Below are 19,771 nucleotides of genomic sequence, written 5' to 3'. Positions count from 1 at the left end.
TTATTTTATTGGAGAAAGAGATTTACAGAGAGGAGGAGAGAGAAATATCACGCCTCTGCTGGTTTGCTCCCCAAGTGGCTGCAATGGCCAGAACTGAGCCAATCAGGAGTCAGGAGCTTCCTCTAGGTTTCCCACATGGCTGCAGGATCCCAAGGCTTTGGGTTACCCTCCTTTGCTCGCCCAGGCCACAAGCAAGGAGCCGGATGGCAAGTGGAGGTGCTGGGTATCAGCACTTGCAAGAGGGAAGAGTAACCAATTGAACCATTGTGCCAGCCCCAAGCACAATATATATATACTGGAACAGTAACCCAGTGACTAAAGTCCTCACCTTGCTTGTGCTGGGATTCCACATGGGCACTGGTTTGTGTCCTGATGCCCCCCTTCCCATCCAGCTCCCTGCTTGTGGCCTGGGAAAGTAGTCAAAAATGGCCCAAAGCCTTGGGACCCTGCATGGGAGATCCGGAAGAAGTTCTTGGCTCCTGGCTTTGGATGGACTCAGCTCTGGCCATTGCGGCCATCCGGGGAGTGAATCAGTGGATGGAGGATCTTCCTCTCTGTCTTTCCTCTCTGTAAATCTGATCTGCCTTTCCAATAAAAATTAATCTTTTTTTTTTTTTTTTAGATTTATTTGTATTGGGAAGGCAGATTTACAGAACATTTGCTGGTTCACTCTCCAAATGGCTGTAATAACCAGAGCCTCACCAATCCAAAGTATAGTGTCAGAAACTTGTTCCAAGTCTCCCATGCAATTGCAGGGTCCCAAGGCTTTGCTCCATCCTCCATTGCTTTCCCAGGCCACAAGCAGGGAGGTGGATGGGAAGTGGAGCAGCAAGGACACAAATTAGTACACCCGTATGGGATGCTGATGTTTGTGGGTGAAGTTAGTTGAGCTGCCCTTGTGAGATCTTGGCGGTACAGAGGGAGGTTTAGTTCACTGAGCCAAGAGAAAGGCCCCAAATATAAATCAATCTCTCTCTCTCTTAAATTACTCCTGGCTGCACTTCCTATTCTGCGCGCTCTGTCCAGGGGTCAGACTCTACATGTTCACCTTCACCTTCACAGATATTGGGGTCCTTTCACCATGCAGGGGCTCAACAAATTCCACACTACACTCACCCCAGATCACAGCCTGGCAGCTGTGTTGCGTTCTTCAACCAACCTGGATTATGCTCTTTCTTTTGGAGGGGACCAAGAGCCAGGGTGCTGCCCTGTGCAGGATCACCCCCAAAGTGACTGGGCAGAGGGTGAGGGGTAGACCCAGAGTTAATTGACAGGTCCTACAGACAGATATCACATGACTTGCATGCGGCAAGAGAGCCATCGTTTGCGTATCAGTCAAGGGTTGTGATAAAGAAAAGTTAAACACTTGTCAAAATGAATTTAAAGCAACAGTGATTCAGGACAGCCTTGACCTTGCCAGAGTCAGCACTAGCTGGAAAAGCCCTTGTGGAGAATTCCAGCCTTGGCAGAGAGGAGTGCCAGGACCTGGGGGCCAGGCATCTGTCGCCTTACCTGTGGCCTCCACAGCCCCACCAGGAAGTATACTGGGATGAGTGGGTGCGAAGTGGCTTTAGTGTACTGGGACCCTTGACCATCAATTTCTCCACCACCTTCTGTGGCTCTCACGCTCTGCCATGCTTGGCTTTCAGCTGTCCCAGCAGTGTAAGGAGCCCTTGGGCTGTGTGCAAACTCCATCATTAATGACCAGGCCCATCCACAAGCTGTCTGATGTAAACCTGGGTTTGGATTATAGCTTTCCTGCTGCTACTCCCAAACTTCCAGAGCTGGGATCAAAGCCCTAGCCAGGACCAAGCCTGAGGAGCCAAGAGCTGAAGTTACCACCTCCAGAGGGCCACCTCCCAGAACTCAGCAGCTGCTGCAGACATGGGCTCACCATCCTATCACATGGTGCTAGCCTTAGAGTCACACCGAATGACCAAGATGCAAGAGCTGGGGTCCACGCGGATAGATGTCTCTTAAGACACAAACCTACTCACCATAGCCTTTTCCTCTGGAAACATGGACGATTTCTGGGGCAAGGATGGGCCAGTGGGACGCTAACTTTAAGGGGCTTTTCCAGGGACCAGGCCACGTGGGCCGGTTAAAGGTCTCCAGGGTGCAGCCAGGGATAGAGATCCTCCTCTTGTTTGAGCTTGTGACTACCAGGGGTTGGCTGGGTCACGCAGCAGGTGGACCCGGGAGCGGGACCTGGGCTCCTCCATCATTCTCAGCGAGCCAAGCGCAACCCAGCCCTGGCCAGCGACAGGTCCCCTCAGCCTGAAAAGGCAAATCTTGCAGCTGAACGCCCTGGCATTTGAGTGTAGGAAGCCCGTAGAGTCTTCAACAACTCTGTTCAGCTTTTAGGTAACGATCTCTGAAACCTGCACCGGGGCACCAGGGAGGAGGGCGCGGCGGGCCGAGTGGCTCAGAACAAACCCCGCAGCTGTGCGCGTTTTTCCGCAGTAGAGATTCACTGCCTTGGACCCCTCACCCCTACCCTGAGTCTGGGGCTGGTGGGAGGGGTCCCGGGCAGCCCCGGACGGCGCCGACCGCTCTAGCCACAGTTCAAAGCGCAGGGGGCGCGTCCGCCGCACAGCCGGGAATGTCCGGCCGCTTAAAGCGCTCACCGGCTCTTTTGTTCCTCAGACTCGGGCCTCCGGGGAGAGGGACTGGGGGGAGGGGACTGGGAGGGGAGGAGAGGGGGGCGGCGGGCAGAGGAGGAGGGCGGGGCGGCGCGGGCGGTGCGAGTGCTGAGCGCGCACCCCGGGCGAGGCTGACAGATCGCCAGGGTGGGTGCAAGATGGCGCAAGCAGCGCTCCCCCTGTGCGCCTCGAGCTTCTAGACAGGCATGCAGACCCAGTCTCCCGCTGCTCGGGCTCGGCCCCGGCCGGAGCCCAGGCCCCGGCCTTGGCACCGGCCCCGCGGGACACTGTGAGCTTGCTCGAGGCCCGGGAGCAGCGCGTCGCGGAAACGAAGAGGACCCACAGCCCCATGGCTGCACCGCGCGCCGCGTCCCCTCGCCGCCCGCCAGTGCCGCGCTGGCCCCGGCTGCTGCTGAAGCCGCCGCCGCTGCTGCTACTGCTGCTATTGCTGCTGCCCGCGCCGAGCAAGGGTGAGCCAGGGTGGCCGCGGCCGGGGCAGCTCCGGATAGAGCCCGAGGAAGAGCGAGAGGGGCGTCCGCGAGCGCTAGGGGAAGAGAGTGGGATGCCGACCTGAGGACCGATCCCACGCGGGAGGGACAGAGTGGGACGAAGGGAAGCGGGACGGGGACAAGTGGTGAGGCTGGGCGGCCGGAGGCGGAAGGGGGGATGCTGAGGATGGAGAGGCCAGGGCTGGGTGCACTGTAACTCCGGGACTCAGCACAGGACTCAGGGCAGGACCCAGAACCCGGCCGGAGGAGCCAGGAGTGCGGTGAGGCAAGAGCTGCTGGGTGCACTGGGCTTGGGGACAGAGGGAAACGAACCAGGGGACTCCATGCGGCTGGTCCCCAACGGAGGGCGTAAGTTGGGTGCGCGGAACCTGGCGGTGGACCCGAAGAAGTCCAGGCGACCGAGTCAGAAGACTGCTGACCGGCTTGGGGACCCGGACCTGATCTGCTGTGCTAAGCCGACCTAGTTAGCGAGCGCGCGGGAGAGTCCGAGGAGGAGGAGGAAGAAGACTTTTCGAGGAGAAGGAGTTGGCGTTAGGAGAAGGGAGGGAAGACTACCACGGGCAGCGCGTGGGAAGGGGGCGGCTGGGGACGGGATCCGGGAGCAGGGACCGGGAGGAGAGGCGCCCGAGATCCAGCGCCAGCGAGTGGCGGGGATACCCCGGTCCCCGCCCTTCCCGGAGAGTGCTCCCGCGGGGAGACCCTGACCCAGGCTCACGGGCCCGGTGGGCTCCACTGCCCAGGGCTCGCCCACCTCCATCACCTCAATGGTGGTGGCTGCTTTGGGCCTCCGTTCCCCGGAGAGGGGTACGGATCCAGCCCCTATCCCCATCTCCCACGCCGAAGGTCCTGCAGACCCGATCTGGGCTGTTGGCATCCCGGACAAACTTCGGCCCGGAGGCGGGTAACGGGTGGGGCTGGGGGCTCTGGCGACTGAAAGGGCGCGCTGGGGGACGCTGGAAGACCGGTACTTTTTAGACGCCTTAAGACACTACCTGGGGTGGGGACGCCCCGGCGTGGCTGCTCCTCCTCCCTCCCCTTCCGCTCGCGCCAGTGTCCCCGGCTGGGAGGGACGGGCTGCGGGGTCGCTGACTCCTTGGAAAGACAGGGAAGGGGTCTGTGGCCGAGTTCGTCCCTCCTGCGGGGATGAAGGTTGTTACTGGCCCGGCAAGTTGATGACTTGGTTTGGCGCCCGGGGTTGGGGGATCCGGGTGGGAGCTGGTGGAGTGCCCTGTTTCCTCAACTCAGCTTCCTCCTCTCAACTCCTCCCTCCCCTCCCTAGTCCATCTGAATGTAAAGCTTTCAGGAACCGTTTCTCCCTGAGATTTGTGGAATTAGAGTTGGAGGTGGCCACTCCTTATCGCTCCTCACCATGCCCAGAGCATTCTAGGGTTGCTCAAAAGAGGCGCAGCCTGGAGACTGGGACCACACACCCCAGCCATTGCCCTGCTGTTGGTTTAACTACCAAAAAGCAGCAGGATGTCAGCAAGTGGCTTGAAGCCTGAGGACTCGGCCGGGGAGGGGGCGGTGAGAGGGACTTCCTCCTGGCTGCTCATTCCATGCTGACCCCCTTTTCTTCACATCTCTCACCCCTGCCTGCATGCAGGTCTCGACCACTCTGCAGAACTAGCGTTTGCTATGGAGCCCAGTGATGAAGTGGCAGTGCCTGGGCAGCCTGTGGTGCTGGGCTGCCAGGTGGAGGGGACCCCTCCAGTACGAGTCACCTGGAGGAAGAACGGGGTGGAGCTGCCCGACAGCCCCCACTCCACCTTGCTTGGCAATGGGTCCCTGATGATCCGCCACTTCCGGCTGGAGCGAGGCGGCAGCCCCTCGGATGAGGGCGACTATGAGTGCGTGGCTCAGAACCGCTTCGGGCTGGTGGTCAGTCGCAAAGCCCGCATCCAGGCTGCAAGTAAGTGCACGTCCTTGTCCTCCCCCTTGTGTGAGCTGTGATCCTGTGGCCTGCCAGTGAACGGGAGGGGGCAGTCCCAGGGAATGTGGTTTCTGGAGCATTCCTTGCCCAGCAGGGGGCCATAGAGACGCCCTTGGCAATAACTGGTGATTGGTGGTGGGAGTAACTGATAACTGTTTGGATGTGATTGGACAGGAATGTACCCGCACACTCCGGGAAGAGGGGGTGACTGGACCCCTTGGTGTGCACCCTCAGTTTCCCTGTGCCTCTCATACCTGCTGTGAGTCGGCCTGCCCCCTGAGTAGGATTCCTGTGCCTAAACACTTGCCAGTCTTTAATGATGACTTATAAAATATTTTTAAGGATTTATTTATTATTTTTATTGGAAAAGCAGATTGGCAGAGAGGAGAGACAGAGAGAAAGGTCTTTCATCTGCTGGTTCACTCCCCAAATGACCACAACGAACAGAGCTGAGCCCATCCAAAGCGAGGAGCCAGGAGCTTCTGGGTCTCACACATGGGCGCAGGATCCCGAGGCTTTGAACCATCCTCGACTGCTTTCCCAGGCCACAAGCAGGGAGCCGGTTGGGAAGTGGAGCAGCCAAATATAAACCAGCACTGATATGGGATCCTGGTGCATGCAAGGCAAGGATTTTAGCCACTAGGCTACTGCAACAGACCCTATAACCGTTTTAGCTACAAGCAATTTTTAATTCTATGTTGATTTTCAAAGTCCTGGAGTAGGGGCGTTGTGGGACAGTACATTAAGCAGCCATTTGGGATGCAACATGAGAGTAGCTCTGCTTCTAATCCAGCTTCCTGTTACTGTGCATCCCGGAAGGCAGCAGATGATGGCTCAAGTGCTTGGGTTCCTGCTCGCTAAATGGGAGAGCTGAATGGAATCCCTGGCTCTGGGTTTGTCCTGGCCCAATCCTGGATATTGCAGGCATTTTGTGGTATAAGACCAGCAATGCAAGAGCTCTCTAGCCCTCTCCACACACACACACACACACATACACTCTCTCTCTCTCTCTCTCTCTCTCTCTCTCTCGTCACTCTTTTAAGTAGGTGAAAATTAATAAACATGAACGAAACAGGGTTGGTTGGAGTTGTGGTGCAGTGGCTTACGCTGCTGTTTGTGACTCCAGCATCCCGTACCAGAGAGCCAGTTCAGTTCCTGCTGCTCTGTTTCTGACCCTCTTCCTGCTAACGTGCCTGGGAAGGCACTGGAAGATGGCCCAAGTACTTGGATCCTTTGCCACTAATGTGGGAGACCTGGTTGGAGTCTCAGGCAGCACATGGGCGATGTCTAATTGTCCATGTGGCTCTCTTCTTCTTCCTCTTCTCTCTGTGGAGCTACCTTTCAAATCAATACATGAATAAGACAGGGGAAAACACAGAGAGAAACCACTTCTGCTGCTGGTTACTTCCCAGATGACCACAGTTGCAAGGGCTGGGCCGGGCTGAAGCCAGGAACCCTATCCAGGTCTCCCATGTGGGTGGTCGGCACTTGGACCATCTTCCAAGGTTTCTCCTGCAACTTTGAAGGGAGCTGGATTGGAAGCAGAAAAGCAGGGACTCGAACCAGCACCCATAAGGGATGGTGGTGTCACAAGCAGCAGCTTAACCCAATGTACCATGTCAACTCCAATCCCACCATATTTTTTAAAAGGTTTATTTAGGGGCAGTATTATGGCAGAGTGTATAAAGCTGCCACCTGCATTGTCAGTATCCCACACGGGCACCAGCTTGAGTCCTGCTGTCCCACTTCCTGTCCGGCGCTCTGCTAACGTACCTGGAAAAGCACTGGGGATGGCCCAGGTGCTTGGCTCCCTACACCCAGGTGAGAGGCTGCAGGGAGCTCCTGGCTGCTGGCTTTGAACCTGGCCACGGCCCTTGCCATCTGAAGAATAAATCAGAGGATGGGAGCTCTCAGTCTCTCTCTGTGTTCCTCCTTCTCTGTAACTCTGCTTTTCAAATAAAGAAACTTTAAAAAATCTGGCAAGATAATTTCAGTGTAATTTCAATGATGTGCTCACTCCTGCTTACCTTCGTGCTAATGTACTTTTCTGAGTGGAGAAGGGCAAGCCCGTGCTGTGTGACCACTCGTGATGAGAATAATGTCTGTTCTAACCGCCAGTCCCACACACATTCTGCCACAGTTGTTTAATCTGCGTGCATTGCCGTGTAAGCTGAACTATCCATGTGTCAGGGTGGTGGCAGCCTAGGCTGGCGTGGGAGTCATGGCCGAGAATCATCGCTCTTTCTTAGAAAAGATTTATCTATTTGAAGGTCAGAGTTACACAGAGAGAGAGACACAGAGAGAGAGAGAGATCTTTCATCTTCTGATTCACTTCCCAGATGGCCACAATAGCCAGTTAGGCCGATCCAAAGCCAGGAGGCAGGAGCTTCATCTGGGTCTCCCACATGGGTACAGAGGCCTAAGCACTCAAGTCGTCTTCCCCTGCTTCCCTGGGTTGTTAGCAGGGAGCTGGATGGAAAGTGGAGCAGCCAGTGGGAACCAGCAGCGTTTTTAGAGTTTTATCCTGTTTATTCATCACAGTGAACCTGGGAACAGAGACCATTTTTATTCCATTTCATGGAGGAGTAAACTGAGCCTTTGGGGATGTCCATGTTCATTTTTAAAAAAGGAACAACAGGGCCTGGCAAGGTAGCCTAGCAGCTAAAGTCCTTGCCTTGCAAGTGCTGGGATCCCATATGGGCACTGGCTCTAATCCTGGCAGACCTGCTTGTAGCCTGGGAAAGCGGTCAAGGATGACCCAAGGTGTTGGGACCCTGCACTCACTTGGGGGACCTGGAGGAGGTTCCGGGTTCCTGGCTTAGGATCATCTCAGCTCAGGCCGTTGTGCTCACTTGGGGAGTGAATCATCGGATGGAAGATCTTCCTCTCTGTCTCTCCTCCTCTCTGAATATCTGCCTTTCCAATAAAAATTAACAGATCTCTTTGAAAAAAGCAACAACAACAACAAAACTTTATTTTAAGGCTTAACCTTATTTTAACCTTTATTTGTGCTTTTGGCATAGTAGTTGGTTTGCCCACCTGTTATATCGGAAGGCCTGGTAGAAGCCTCGACTCCAGCTCCTCCACTTCCAATCCAGCTTCCTGCTGATACACATCATAGATGGCAGCAGATGATGGAGTCCCTGCCACTCAGTGACTTGCAATGAGTTCCAGCAACCTGGCTTTGACTTAGCCCATCCTCAGCTATTCCAGGCATCTGGGGAGTGAACCAGTGGATAGCCCATCTCTGTCATTTATTTGCAAGTCAGAGAGAAAGTGAGAAATGGAGATAGAAAGAGACCTCCCATTTGCTGTTTCACTCTTCAGATGTTCTCAACAGCCAAGAGTAGGCTAGGCCGAGAGCCAAGAATTCCATCAGAAACTCCCACCTGAGTGTAGGGGACCCATGAACTTAAACCATTGCCTGGGTGCAATGAGCAGAAAGCTGAAATCAGACTTGAACCCAGTATGGAATACAGGTACCTCAAGTGACATCTTTGTGGGTCCAGTTTCTTCTCTTCAGTGCCAGTAAAAGAGCCAGGACTGCCTGGTGCCCACAGCCTCCAGCTTGCTTGCTGCCTCTCTCTACACGAAGGAACAAATACTGACAAGTTTCTTCCAGGCTCTGAGGGCAGTCACTCTGAGCAGTTGCTCTGAGCGGCTGGCCAGTGATGAATGGCTCCAAGGCAGGCAGTGTGGGACATGTCCCTTTGTTCGAAGGAAGGTGTCTGTGGGCTCCCATATGGAGCTGGCTGGGAGGCAGCCCTGGACGTGGACACTGCCTGCTACTCTTCTGGCTCAGCCACCTTTTATCCCTGTGCGGCCTGGAGCAGATGGCTGAATGTGAGGGGGTGGGGAACCTCAGGAAGGTTTGTGAGTGCAGAAAAAGGAAATTGCTCATGGGTGCACCCAGCTCCGTGGTCTGGGTCCATACTGAAGCCACACAGCCCCAGGGGCTCAGGATTCTGGGGAGTTAAGTCCCCAGGGCTTTGTGTCTGCCCCTTGGGAGGTAATGTGTTTTTCCATGAATGGTAATACCTTCAAGATGTTGGTTTCCCTGGACTCCAAACAGGGTAAGAAATTGAGCTAAGGAAGGAGGGCGGGACAGGGGAGAGAGGAGGGAGTGTCGGCACTTCTGGGTGGCTGTTGAGCAGCAAGCATGGTTGGGTCCCCTTTTCTCACACCAGTGTGCCAGCATGCCCAATAACCCTCAAAGTTGCGGGACTGCCTGGGTTGTCCTCTTTCCGCCCATCAGCCTTTTGAAAAGTTGTCAGTAGGACCTGATGGCCAACCCTGCCAGCTGACATGGTGCGGTTGCTGGGAGACAGTGTTCTTCCTTTCACCCATCTGCATGAGTGTCCTAGCATGTCCTTGAGATTCAGCCTGATCCAGGGGCTGCCCCACAGACGGTTACAGTAGGATGGAGCAGTGCAGGGCCTGGCAGCATGGTTCTCTGCCTTGGAGTGCTCTGCCGTGAAGTTGAACCTTGGTGGTGGTGAGATGCTGGACAAGTTCATGCATGCTGAGCTCAGTTTTCTCACCTGTGAAATGGGCATACCAGGTGTCAATTAAAACGTCTGCATCCTATGTTACAGTCTCAGGGTTCAACTCCCTGCTCCACTTTCCTGCTGATTTGTACTCTCTGGAAGTAAAGGATGAGGTTGGGCCCCTGCCACCTATGTCGGGGGCTCCAGATGGAGTTCCTGGCTCCGGGTGACTACCTATTGCAGGCTTTTTTGGAGTGAACAGTAGATGAAAAATACTTCTCTCTCTCCCTCATTTGTGTGTGTGTGTGTGTGTCCCTACTTTTCAAATAAAGTAAATAAATGCAATCAGTTTTAGAAACAAATGGGCATATCTTTCATGAGAGAATTCCAGAAAGTTCACGAAAAATGCACTTAAAAGTTGAGGCTGGGTGCCTCCTAGTTTAGACACTGATTTGAATGTCCACACCCCGTTTCAGAGTGCCTGGCATTTGGTTCCACTCTCAGTTTCAGCTTCCTGCCAGTACAGGCCCTGTGGTGGTGACAGCAGGTGGTGGCTGAAGTAGCTGTTTTTTTTTTTTTTTTTTTCCTTCCTCAGTGGGAAACCTCGATAGAGTTCCTGGCTTTGGCTCTAGCCCAGCCCCAGGCGTTGCAGACATTTGAGGGGCAAACCAGAGGCTGGGAGCTTTATCTACCTCTCTTTGTTTGTCAAATAATTTTTTTAAGGTTTATTTTATTTTTTTATTGGGAAGTCAGATAAACAGAGAGGAGGAGAGACAGAGAGGAAGATCCTCCATCTGTTGATTCACTCCCCAAGCAGTTGCAATGACCAGAGCTGAGATGATCTGAAGTCAGAAGCCTGGAGCTTCTCCAGGTCTCCCACATGGGTGCAGGGTCCCAAGGCTTTGGGCCATCCTTAACTGCTTTCCCAGGCCACAAGCAGGATGTCAGGACACGAACCAGTACCCATGTGGGATCCTGGCGCAAGGAAGGCGAGGACTTTAGTCACTTGGTTACTATGCTGGGTCCTCAAATAATTTTTTTTTAAAGATAAATTTATATTTATGTCTATGGAGGCCCTTCATGTCCACACTTTGCCTGGCACACAGGAGCCCTTAGGAAAGGGCCTTCCACTCCACATACTTCATTTAAAGGTGCTGCCCGTGGCACAGCCTGGCGTATGTAGTCTTGGCTGCCTGTGCAGGTTCATCTCCAGTAACAGCAAATTGCCTGCTCCTCGCCCAACCCCTAGCTCTCCCTCCCCAGGGTCCTTTTTAGGGCACACTCCAGGGAAACCTATTGGGGAATGGAATTATTGGAGCTTAGTGCATCTGGATGGATTTTAACCTCTTCTTGGACCAGCCTGCAGGTTCTCTCAGCCCCTTGGGTGTAGGCTGAGTCTGGTAGCACGTGAGTCCCCCTGCCACCCTCCCTAGCGCTCACACACATTGGCTCTCACCTGTCTAGGTTTGTGTGCCTGGATGACCCCCAAGAAGGATTAAATAACCTCAAGCAAGGGCATTACTGGGGGCCCAGTGCCCGATGCATCTGTGTCCCTCACTTGTTGCCCTCAGCTTGGTCTCGGGAAAACAGTGAAGAGCTCTATGACCTACCATTGAGCCTGGAGCTGATCACATTCAAATTTTGAATGGTTAGCCTTGCAGTGCCTTTATCTATGGTGCTGGCATTCCATATGGGCACTGGTTCAAATCCCACCTGTGCCTATTCCAATCCAGTTCCCTACTAGTGAACCTAGGGAAGCAGCGGAAGATATGCCAGGTGCCTGGGATGCTGCCAACCTCATGGAAGACCCAGAAGAAACTGCTGGTTCCTGGTTTTCGCGTGACCCAGCTCTAGCTGTTGTGGCCATTTGAGGAAGTGAACCAGCCGGTGGTTCTATTGGTCCCTCTGCCCCTCTCTCCATGTAACTCTGTCTCTCAAATAAATAAGTAAATCTTAGAAAAAATATGTATAGGGAAAATAAGCTTTCCTGGGAGGGACGGTTAGACATTCACTGTGCTCCATATGGGAGCTTAGCATGGAGGCGCAGGCACCTGGCTTGGTACCCACATCCTGTGCAGGGTGTGCAGGTTGGAATTCCTCCTGCCTCTGACTCCAGCCTCTTGCTAACACGCAACCTGGGAAATAGCAGGTTTTGACTTAGGTCTTTGAGTCCCTGCCACCCAGTTGGGAGACCCGGATAGAGTTCCTGATCCCGCCCCAGTGGTTATATGCACCAGGTGAGTGAACCAGCAGATGGACAGATCTGTACCCCCTCTGCTTATCTGCCCTGCAGATTGTAATTCTTTTTTAAGAGAGCTGGGCTCAGCACGATAGCCTAGTGGCTGAAGTCCTCACCTCACACATGCCGGGATCCCATATGGGCTCCAGTTCTAATCCCGGCAGCCCTGCTTCCCTTCCAGCTCCTCGCTTATGGCTTAGGAAAGCAGTTGAGGATGGCCCAAAGCCTTGGGACCCTGCACCCACATGGGGGACCTGGCTTCGGATTGGCTCAGTTCCAGCTGTTGTGGCCACTTGGGAAATGAGTCAGTAGATGAAAGATCTTCTCTGTCTCTCCTCCTCTCTATATATCTGATTGTCCAATTAAAAAGAAAAAAGAAAAAAGAAAAAGAGCTTAGCACTCCACAAAGCAGGCCCCTTTTGACCCTCCTGAGAAGCTGTGGGAGGTGTGGAGAGGCCCCATGTGGATTGAAGGAGTGCTGTGTGCCTGTGGTTAAGCTGCTTACCCTCTCTGGGCTTTGCTTTTCTGATCATGAATTTGCAGAGGGTGGTTGGACCCTGAGACCTCTGTGTCTGCTCTGGGGATTTGAGGTTTCCTTGTAGCCCACTCAGAACATGCCTGTCTTCTTTGGGTGTTTGCTGGTGAGTCTGGCCCATCCTTCCCATGCTTGATGCCTCCCCAAAGGCTGCTCAGCTGCTGGCATCCCGTGTTGTGGTCTGCGGCCTACGGGCACACCCTCCCTCCCTTGGGTACTGCTGGCCTTGTTAAGTGACTTCTGGAGGCGAGGTGCCCATCTGTCTCCTCCGCGAGAGTGCAAGCTTCCCACTCTATTGTGCTTCTCTGGCTTGTGGCGCTGCCCACGGAACTCTGTAAACACAGAAGGAGTGCATAGCCTGGTGGCCTGGGTCACAGCTCCAACATTCACTGCTTCTTTTCCTCTTTTTCTTCCTGCCTGTGACAGACAGCATGGCCGCAGGGAGCAGGGTGAGGGGCAGCCTGGATCTTATAATGTGCATGGGCAGTGTGTGTGTGTCTGTGTTGGGGGGTGGCAAGAAGGCAGACGCTGCGAGTGCCTGGAGACTCCGCAGCCAGATGGAGTGCTACTTCCCAGATGGAAAGGCTGCCTTGGGTCTCCTGACTTAGCCCTTCCTCTCTCTGGCTGGCTGGAGCCTATGTCCTCAGGCTCTTGAGGCCCAACTGCAAGAGGTGGGGGCAGGAGAGGGAAGGGGAGACGGAGGGGGGCAAGGTCCCCCCCCTGCAGCCCCACCCACCAAACTCAGAGTGTGGAAGTCGCGCGCTTCTGGTTCCCACACCTTGGCCGCACTGTGCAGGCAGCCAGCTGGCCCCTTGAACACAATGTGCAAATCTTCTCTGTTCCCGTGCCCGGCATTGTCAGCGGGCCGAGCGCCTGGGCTGGGAATGTGGGCCGCTGAATAGGACAGGCATTTGCAGCCTGCGAATGCAACAGCACTGGCCCATCCACCCTCGCTCCCTCCCCACCCCCAGGAGAAAAGACCCTCTCACTCCTGGATGGTTTGTGTTGCCTTGCCCTCCTCTTCAAAACACCGCCTACCACCACCACCCACAGGCTGTGTGTGTGAGAGAGAGAGAGAAAGAGAGAGAGACTCCCCCCAGCAGCTTGAAGGCTGGTCTGCACAGCTTTTCAATAAAAGTAGAATGGGACAGAAGGGCATCCAGAGTGAAACACTCCACAGCTTGCTCCTGTCTTTGTCTGAACTGCACTGCCCTGCTTGCTTCCACTAGACTCCTATGGCAGTGCTAATGTCTGGCTACAACAGGGACGACTGAGGCCGGTGGTGTGTGTGCCTGGATGGGCGCCTGCGTCTACAGGAGTCAGCTCCAAGGATGCACGTCATGAGCTTTAGCATTGGGTCTATGTGTTCAGAAAGAACTTTTCTACAGGAATCCCTCCTCCCATGAGCCAGAGGGCCTGTGCTGGGGCGGAAATAGCCAGGCCAGGGGCAGTGGGAGGGCACTCCACCAGATCCCTATCTAGGCCAATTGCACCCAGTCCAGAGGAGGCCAGCCCAGTGCCTCAGGGCGGAGGCTGGCAGCTGCCCATTGTAGGCCTGTGGGCACCTCCAAGCGTTTAAGCCACAGTTACCTCTTTTTGAAATATTTACATTACAGGGCCTGGTGTGATGGCTCAGTTGGTTAATCCTCCCCCTTATAAACACCAGGATCCCATATGGGCCCTAGTTGGTGTCCATAAAACTTAGAAAAAAAGGAATGTTTATGGATGAATTTTTATTGTATTTGAAAGGCAGAGTGACCAAAGACAGAAAGGAGAGAGATCTGGTCTGACTCACTCCCCAGATGCCTCAGCTGGGCCAGGCTGAAGCCAGGAGCCCAGAGCTCCTTCCTGGTCTCCCCCTGGGTGGCCATCCCCTCTACTGGTCCCAGGGTGCACAGCAGCAGGAGCAGGCTAAGAAGTGCATAGCAGGGACTTGAACCGGGCTCTCTGATACGGAATGCAGGCGTCCTAAGCCGACGATGCCCTAAGCCCAGCGTCAGATAACTTCCTGGTTTGTGGTTTTCTGGTTCATGAAGTAAGTGCTCGGGACACCTGGGTGCTCAAAGAGCCTCTCTGGTGTCTGAGCTGGCTTTCCTTGCTTCAGTTTTTTGCAATGATGGTTCAAGTCCTGGCTGCTTCACTTTCAATCCAGCTACCTGCTAATGGCCTGGGAAGGCAGCAGAGGATGGCCTAAATTAATGCCATGGGCCCCTACCACTCATGTTGGAAACTGAGAAGAAGCTGCTGGCTTCTGGCTTTGGTCCTGTCCAGGTCTGGCCATTGTAGCCATTTGAGGAATAACCCAGTGGATGGAAGATTAATCTCTTTCTGTGTTGCTTTGTCACTGACTTTCAAGTAAAGTAAATAATTTTTAAGAGACATGCTCATTTGGTGCTGCATTCCAATCTAAGAAGAGTCCTTGAGAGAGACTCAGAGGCAGAGCAATGGTACAAAGCATCTCAAGCAGGGAGCACTCCTGGCCAGGCCCCCAGACTCCAGGGAGATGGAGGAGTGGGCAGCCTCACAGGCAAGCTGGAGGAGCCCGGGGATGCTCATTCACTTGATTCAGGCTATGGCAGGATGATGCTTTTTTTTTTAATTAAAATTTTTTTTTATTAGAAAGTCAGATCTTCCGTCTGCTAATTGACTCATTTCCTAAGTGGTATGCAACGGCCGGAGCTGTGCTAATCTAAAGCAGGAGCCGGGAGTCTCTTATAGGTCTCCCATGTGGGTGCAGGGTCCCAAGGCTTTGGGTCATCCTCAACTGTTTTTCCAGGCCACAAGCAGGAAACTGGATGGGAAGCAGGGCCACCGGGATTAGAACTGGTGCCCATATGGAATCCTGACGTGTTCAAGGAAAGGACTTTAGCTACTAGGCTACCATGCTGGGCCCAGGTAAAACTGTTATCTATTTATTTGAGACACTGTCCATCCATTGCTTCACTCCCCAGATACTAGATAGCAATAGCCAGAACTCAGCAGGCTGAAGCCAGAACTCAGTCTAGGTATCCGGCGTAAATGGCAGGAACCCAAGGAACAGAGCCAGCACCTGTTGCTTCCCAAGGGGTTGCTTAGCAGGAAGTTGGGACTTGAACCCAGCACTCCCCTGTGGCATGGGAGCATCTCAGTGACTGGGCCGAACACCCACCCTGCCCCATCTCCTCTGGATCTGAGTTTCAGTGCTCTTGGCTTTTGTCACTCCTACCACCCGCCTCCGTCTCTCACCCCCAGTTCCTCTGCCTCCCCTTCCCACCCGTCCCCTTCCCTTCCCCTGGGTGTGTGTATTCATCTCTAATATTCCTCAGTTCTTACCAGTTTTTCCTACACTGACCTGACCACCTCCCTTCATTCTGCAGCCTCTCTGTCTCTCCTTTCCTCTCATTCCATCCTCCTCCTGCTTCCTCCGATGGTGGGAATCCCCCTGCCCCCAACTTAGGGCTGTGCCTGGCGGGCATCTCTTCTCCAGCTCAGACCCCTGCAGAGGGCAAGGTGAAGAGAACCCCCAAGGGAAAGAGGCTGGTAGCCTCCTCAGCCAATCAGAGCGCCCCTGGGGCAGACTTCACCGAGTGGAATCTGAGAGCTCCTAGCCCGGCTGGGGCCTGGCCTGCTGACACTGACCACCACAGCGGGTGTGGGGGCAGCCCTGGCTGTTGTCTGGAATGCTGGTGTTGGGTTGCAGTGCAGATGGAAGGCAGTGATAATGACCAGGAACTGGACTTTCTGGTCTGGCTGCTGCCCCCAAGGCCACTGGAATGTTGGTTGGGGGGTGGGCGGGGAGTGTGCTGTTATCAGGAGGCCCTAAGGACTTGGGGTGGGCAGATGGAGACCAGACCACCTAAATGGAGAGGAGGGGGCAGACCACCAGGACAGAGAACCAAGTTCCAGACCCTTCTGTACAAGTTGTAGGCTGAAGCAGATGGATCCTACCATGTCCCCAGCCCAGCCCAGCCCACCTAGGGCATGAGGTAGCTCTCTTCTCCTCTCAGTCTTCCAGTGGAGGGCAAGGGAGGGGCTGAGAGCTCCTGGATAGGGGCCAGCACCAGCGAGGCCCAGTGAGTAAGGGTAAGTCACTGCTAGCGATGCTAGCATACCATACTGGAGCACGGGTTCGAGGCTAGGCTGCTTCACTGTCCATCCAGCTCTCTGCTAATTTACCTGGGAAAGCAACAGAGGATGGCCCAAATGTTTGCTCCCCTTCCTGCATGTGGGAGGATTGGGATGAGATTCCTGGCTTCTGGCTTCTGAGCCCAGCTCCAGCTGTGCAAGTCATAGAAAAAGTGAATCAGCCATAAAAAAATGAAAATAAAAAAACCAGTAAATGGAAAATTCTCTCTCTTTCTCCTTGTTTTTATATTATTCCTTCAAATAAATGAATAACTCTTAAAAAAAAAAAAAGAAAAGAGAAAATGGTGGAACAAGACGTGGAGGCTGATTGGTCCATTTTCCAGGTTAGAATGCTGAGGCCCTGACAGGGTAATTCACTGTGCAGGTTGGGGCCTGAGCTGTTTGTATCCACGGTGGGCTGCAGAGGCCTTGGATGCAAGCGCCATAGGACTCGGGAGCTGTGACACCTGTCATGGTGTCACCCAGGGCATGCATGAGCGGGAAGCAGGGGTTAGAAATGGAGCTGGGATTCGGATCCAGGCACTCTGATACAGGAAGCAGGCACATCCTAATGGTATCTTTACTGCCCACCTCAGTAAAGCAGCATTGAATATCAAATATCTGGGGTGAACATGGGAGGTGGGGGCCAGAGAGCAGCTTGGAACCCTGGCCAAGCTGGGAGCCATTTCTGCATGGGTTAGGCTGGACTGCTGCTCACTCCCCCCACCTCACCTCAGATAGGCTGGCACCAGCTGGGAGGCTGGCACCAGCGGGGCCAGATACAGTGCTGGCAAGAAGATGGTGCTGGGGCTGCTGAAGGGGGCCATGGAGCTGCCATTTCCCAGGAGGAAAGGCAGCCCCCTTCTCCTTGCCCCCCCCCCAGCTCCCTCCCCTGCTTTACTTCTGCATAATGATGCTGATTGCTGCACATCTGTCATAATTACTCTTTGTTTGAAAATTCAGAACAAATCACAGGAGAGGAACCATCAGGGCTTGAGAAGGCTCCTTCTCCCCAGGGGTCCTGGCAGGAGGGGGACTTGGGGGGAGGAGCCATAATCAGCCTGGAGAACCCAAGCTGCTGAGTGTCCTTGTCCTGTCCCCTGCCTGGGCCATAGCCACCGGTGTCCCCAGGGCAAGGTGGCTTAAAACCTCAAAGAGCCACATCCTTTCCCCTTTCTCCCTCTCCTCTCATTCATTCATAGTCCCTGCCTAGTGTGGAGGCGGCGAAACCTCTCCCAGCCTGGGGGAGGGGTGTGCAGGGGGCCCCTGCCCTCTTGGCCCCTTCAACAATGGCTGGACAACTAGCTGCCTGGTAACCGTGGGGCCCTGCAGACTGGGGTGGCTGGGTCTGCCAGTCAGGTACCAACTCCAAGCACAGATCGGGAGTTCCTGACTAGGGAGGAGGGTAGGGCACTGTGTTTGAGGGGATCTGGATCTCTGGGGTGGGACCCCCCCATAACCAGGGGAACAGTCCCTGGATGCTCAGAGCTTCTTCCCACTCAGGTATCTGCAACCTGACTCCTGGTGAGGTTCCTGGTTCCCAGTCCCATCCCCAGCCTGTGGGCCCTGAGTGTCCCTATCTAGCCCTGACCCACCAGTGTCTGTAGGCACTCTGTGACTGTAGGAAAGAGATCAGGGACACTTTAACTTCATCCCCAAACACTGCTGGGACTAAAGCCCCACCCACTCCTGCCCAGCTGTGGGGACACCTTGTGCTGCTGGCAGTGCAGGCACAGTCACCCGCATAAGGACCAGCTCTGGGTTCAGTTGCTCTTAGCACAGTGAAGCAACCTCCATCTGCTGCCTCACTCTCCAAATGGCTGCAACAGTCCAGATTGGGCCAGGCTGAAGCCCAGGACTCCATCCAAGTCCTCCACCCGGGTGGCAGGGACCTAAATGTGCAAGCCATCACCAGTCACCACCCACAGTGTACATTAGCAGGAAGCTGGAATTGGAAGAGGAGCTGAGACTCAACCTTGGGCACCGATAGGGGACGCGGGTGTCCAAAGCAGTATAATAACCCCTACACCTCAACCCAACATTCGCCACTTTTTTGCTTTTATTTGGAGGGAAGAGAGAGGAAGAGAGAAGCTGCTGCTTTTAAAATCTTAAATTCCAGGGGCTGGCACAGGGGCATAATAGGTTAAACCTTATAGTCTGCAGCACCATCTGGTTACTTGCATCTCATATGGATATAGGTTTCCTGCCGCCCCACTCCCTGCTGCCTGAGAAAGCAGCAAGAGGATGGTCCATGTCCCTAGGCCCCTTCACCCACCTGGGAGATCTGGAAGAAGCTCCAGGCTCCTGACTTAGGAGTAGCTCAGTTCCAGCCATTGTGACCATTTGGAGAGTGAACAAGTGGATAGAAGACCTCTCTGTGTCTTTGCTTCTCTTTCTCTGTAAATCTGCCTTTCAAATAAAAATAGATTTTTTTTTGTTAAAGATTTATTTTTATTATTTTTTCATTGGAAAGGCGGATATACAGAGAGGAGAGACAGAGAGGAAGATCTTCCGTCCGATGATTCACTCCCCAAGTGAGCGCAACGGGCCGATACTATGCCGATCCGAAGCCAGGAGCCTCTTCCCGGGTCTCCCACGCGGGTGCAGGGTCCCAAAGCTTTGGGCTGTCCTCGACTGCTTTCCCAGGCCACAGGCAGGGAGCTGGAAGGGAAGTGGGGCTGCCGGGATTAGAACCGGCGCCCATATGGGATCCCGGGCGTGCAAGGCGAGGACCTTTAACCACTTGCGCCACCGCGCCGGGCCCGATCTCTTTTTTTTTTTTAAAGGAAAGATTTCAGCTCCCTCCTGTGGGACTGTGACCTTATCTGCTTGTTTTCCTGGGCCCCAGGGGTGAAGGGTAGTATGGAGAAGGTCATAGTCAAAGATTCCTATAGTTCCTTCCTAGTTCTGGAATATTCTGGAACCTGAAGTAGTTTTTGTCTTGACCATGGGTGTTCCCAGTTCCCGCCCCTCCCTTTGCTCCCCATGCCCTCCATACCCCTACTCTGCAACTCACTGGCCCTGGTCTCTCTTCTAGAACATCAGATGCAAGCTCTGCAGAAACGTACCCTTGTTCTCATCCCCTTTGGCTCAGCCTTCCTCCACTGTGGCAGGCCTAACCATGCCCAGGTCCTAAGTGGCTGGCCCAGACAGATTTCTAGGACATGGTCACTGCCCATGGTCTAGTGGAGGAAGTGGAGTGGCGGGGAATGGTGGGGAAGGAGCTGGTCGCTGCTCCTGCACAGGTGAGGATGAGCAGGGTCATCCACCTGGCACTGTGAGCGGCCACCTCTTCCCTCCCCCTGTGTGTCTGTGCAAGTGTGAG

At 54.3% G+C, this 19,771-nt stretch overlaps 1 protein-coding gene across 1 annotated transcript in view; it reads left to right on the top strand.

Annotated features, from left to right (window-relative positions):
• Positions 1–2,991: 2,991 nt before the first annotated feature.
• Positions 2,992–19,771, top strand: part of LOC121168242 (immunoglobulin superfamily DCC subclass member 3-like) — a 37,914-nt gene continuing 21,134 nt past the window's right edge. The window contains exons 1-2 of the mRNA XM_040998155.1: positions 2,992–3,112; positions 4,755–5,060. Of these exons, the coding sequence (XP_040854089.1) occupies positions 2,992–3,112; positions 4,755–5,060 (427 nt within the window). The remainder of the gene's footprint in view (positions 3,113–4,754; positions 5,061–19,771) is intronic.

Source organism: Ochotona curzoniae, unplaced genomic scaffold, assembly GCF_017591425.1.
Source record: "Ochotona curzoniae isolate NIBS_2020 unplaced genomic scaffold, NIBS_Ocur_1.0 patch79, whole genome shotgun sequence".
Classification (NCBI taxonomy): Eukaryota; Metazoa; Chordata; class Mammalia; order Lagomorpha; family Ochotonidae; genus Ochotona; species Ochotona curzoniae.
The sequence above is the reverse complement of the archived record's forward strand: the minus strand, read 5'-3'. Positions and strand labels throughout refer to the sequence as shown.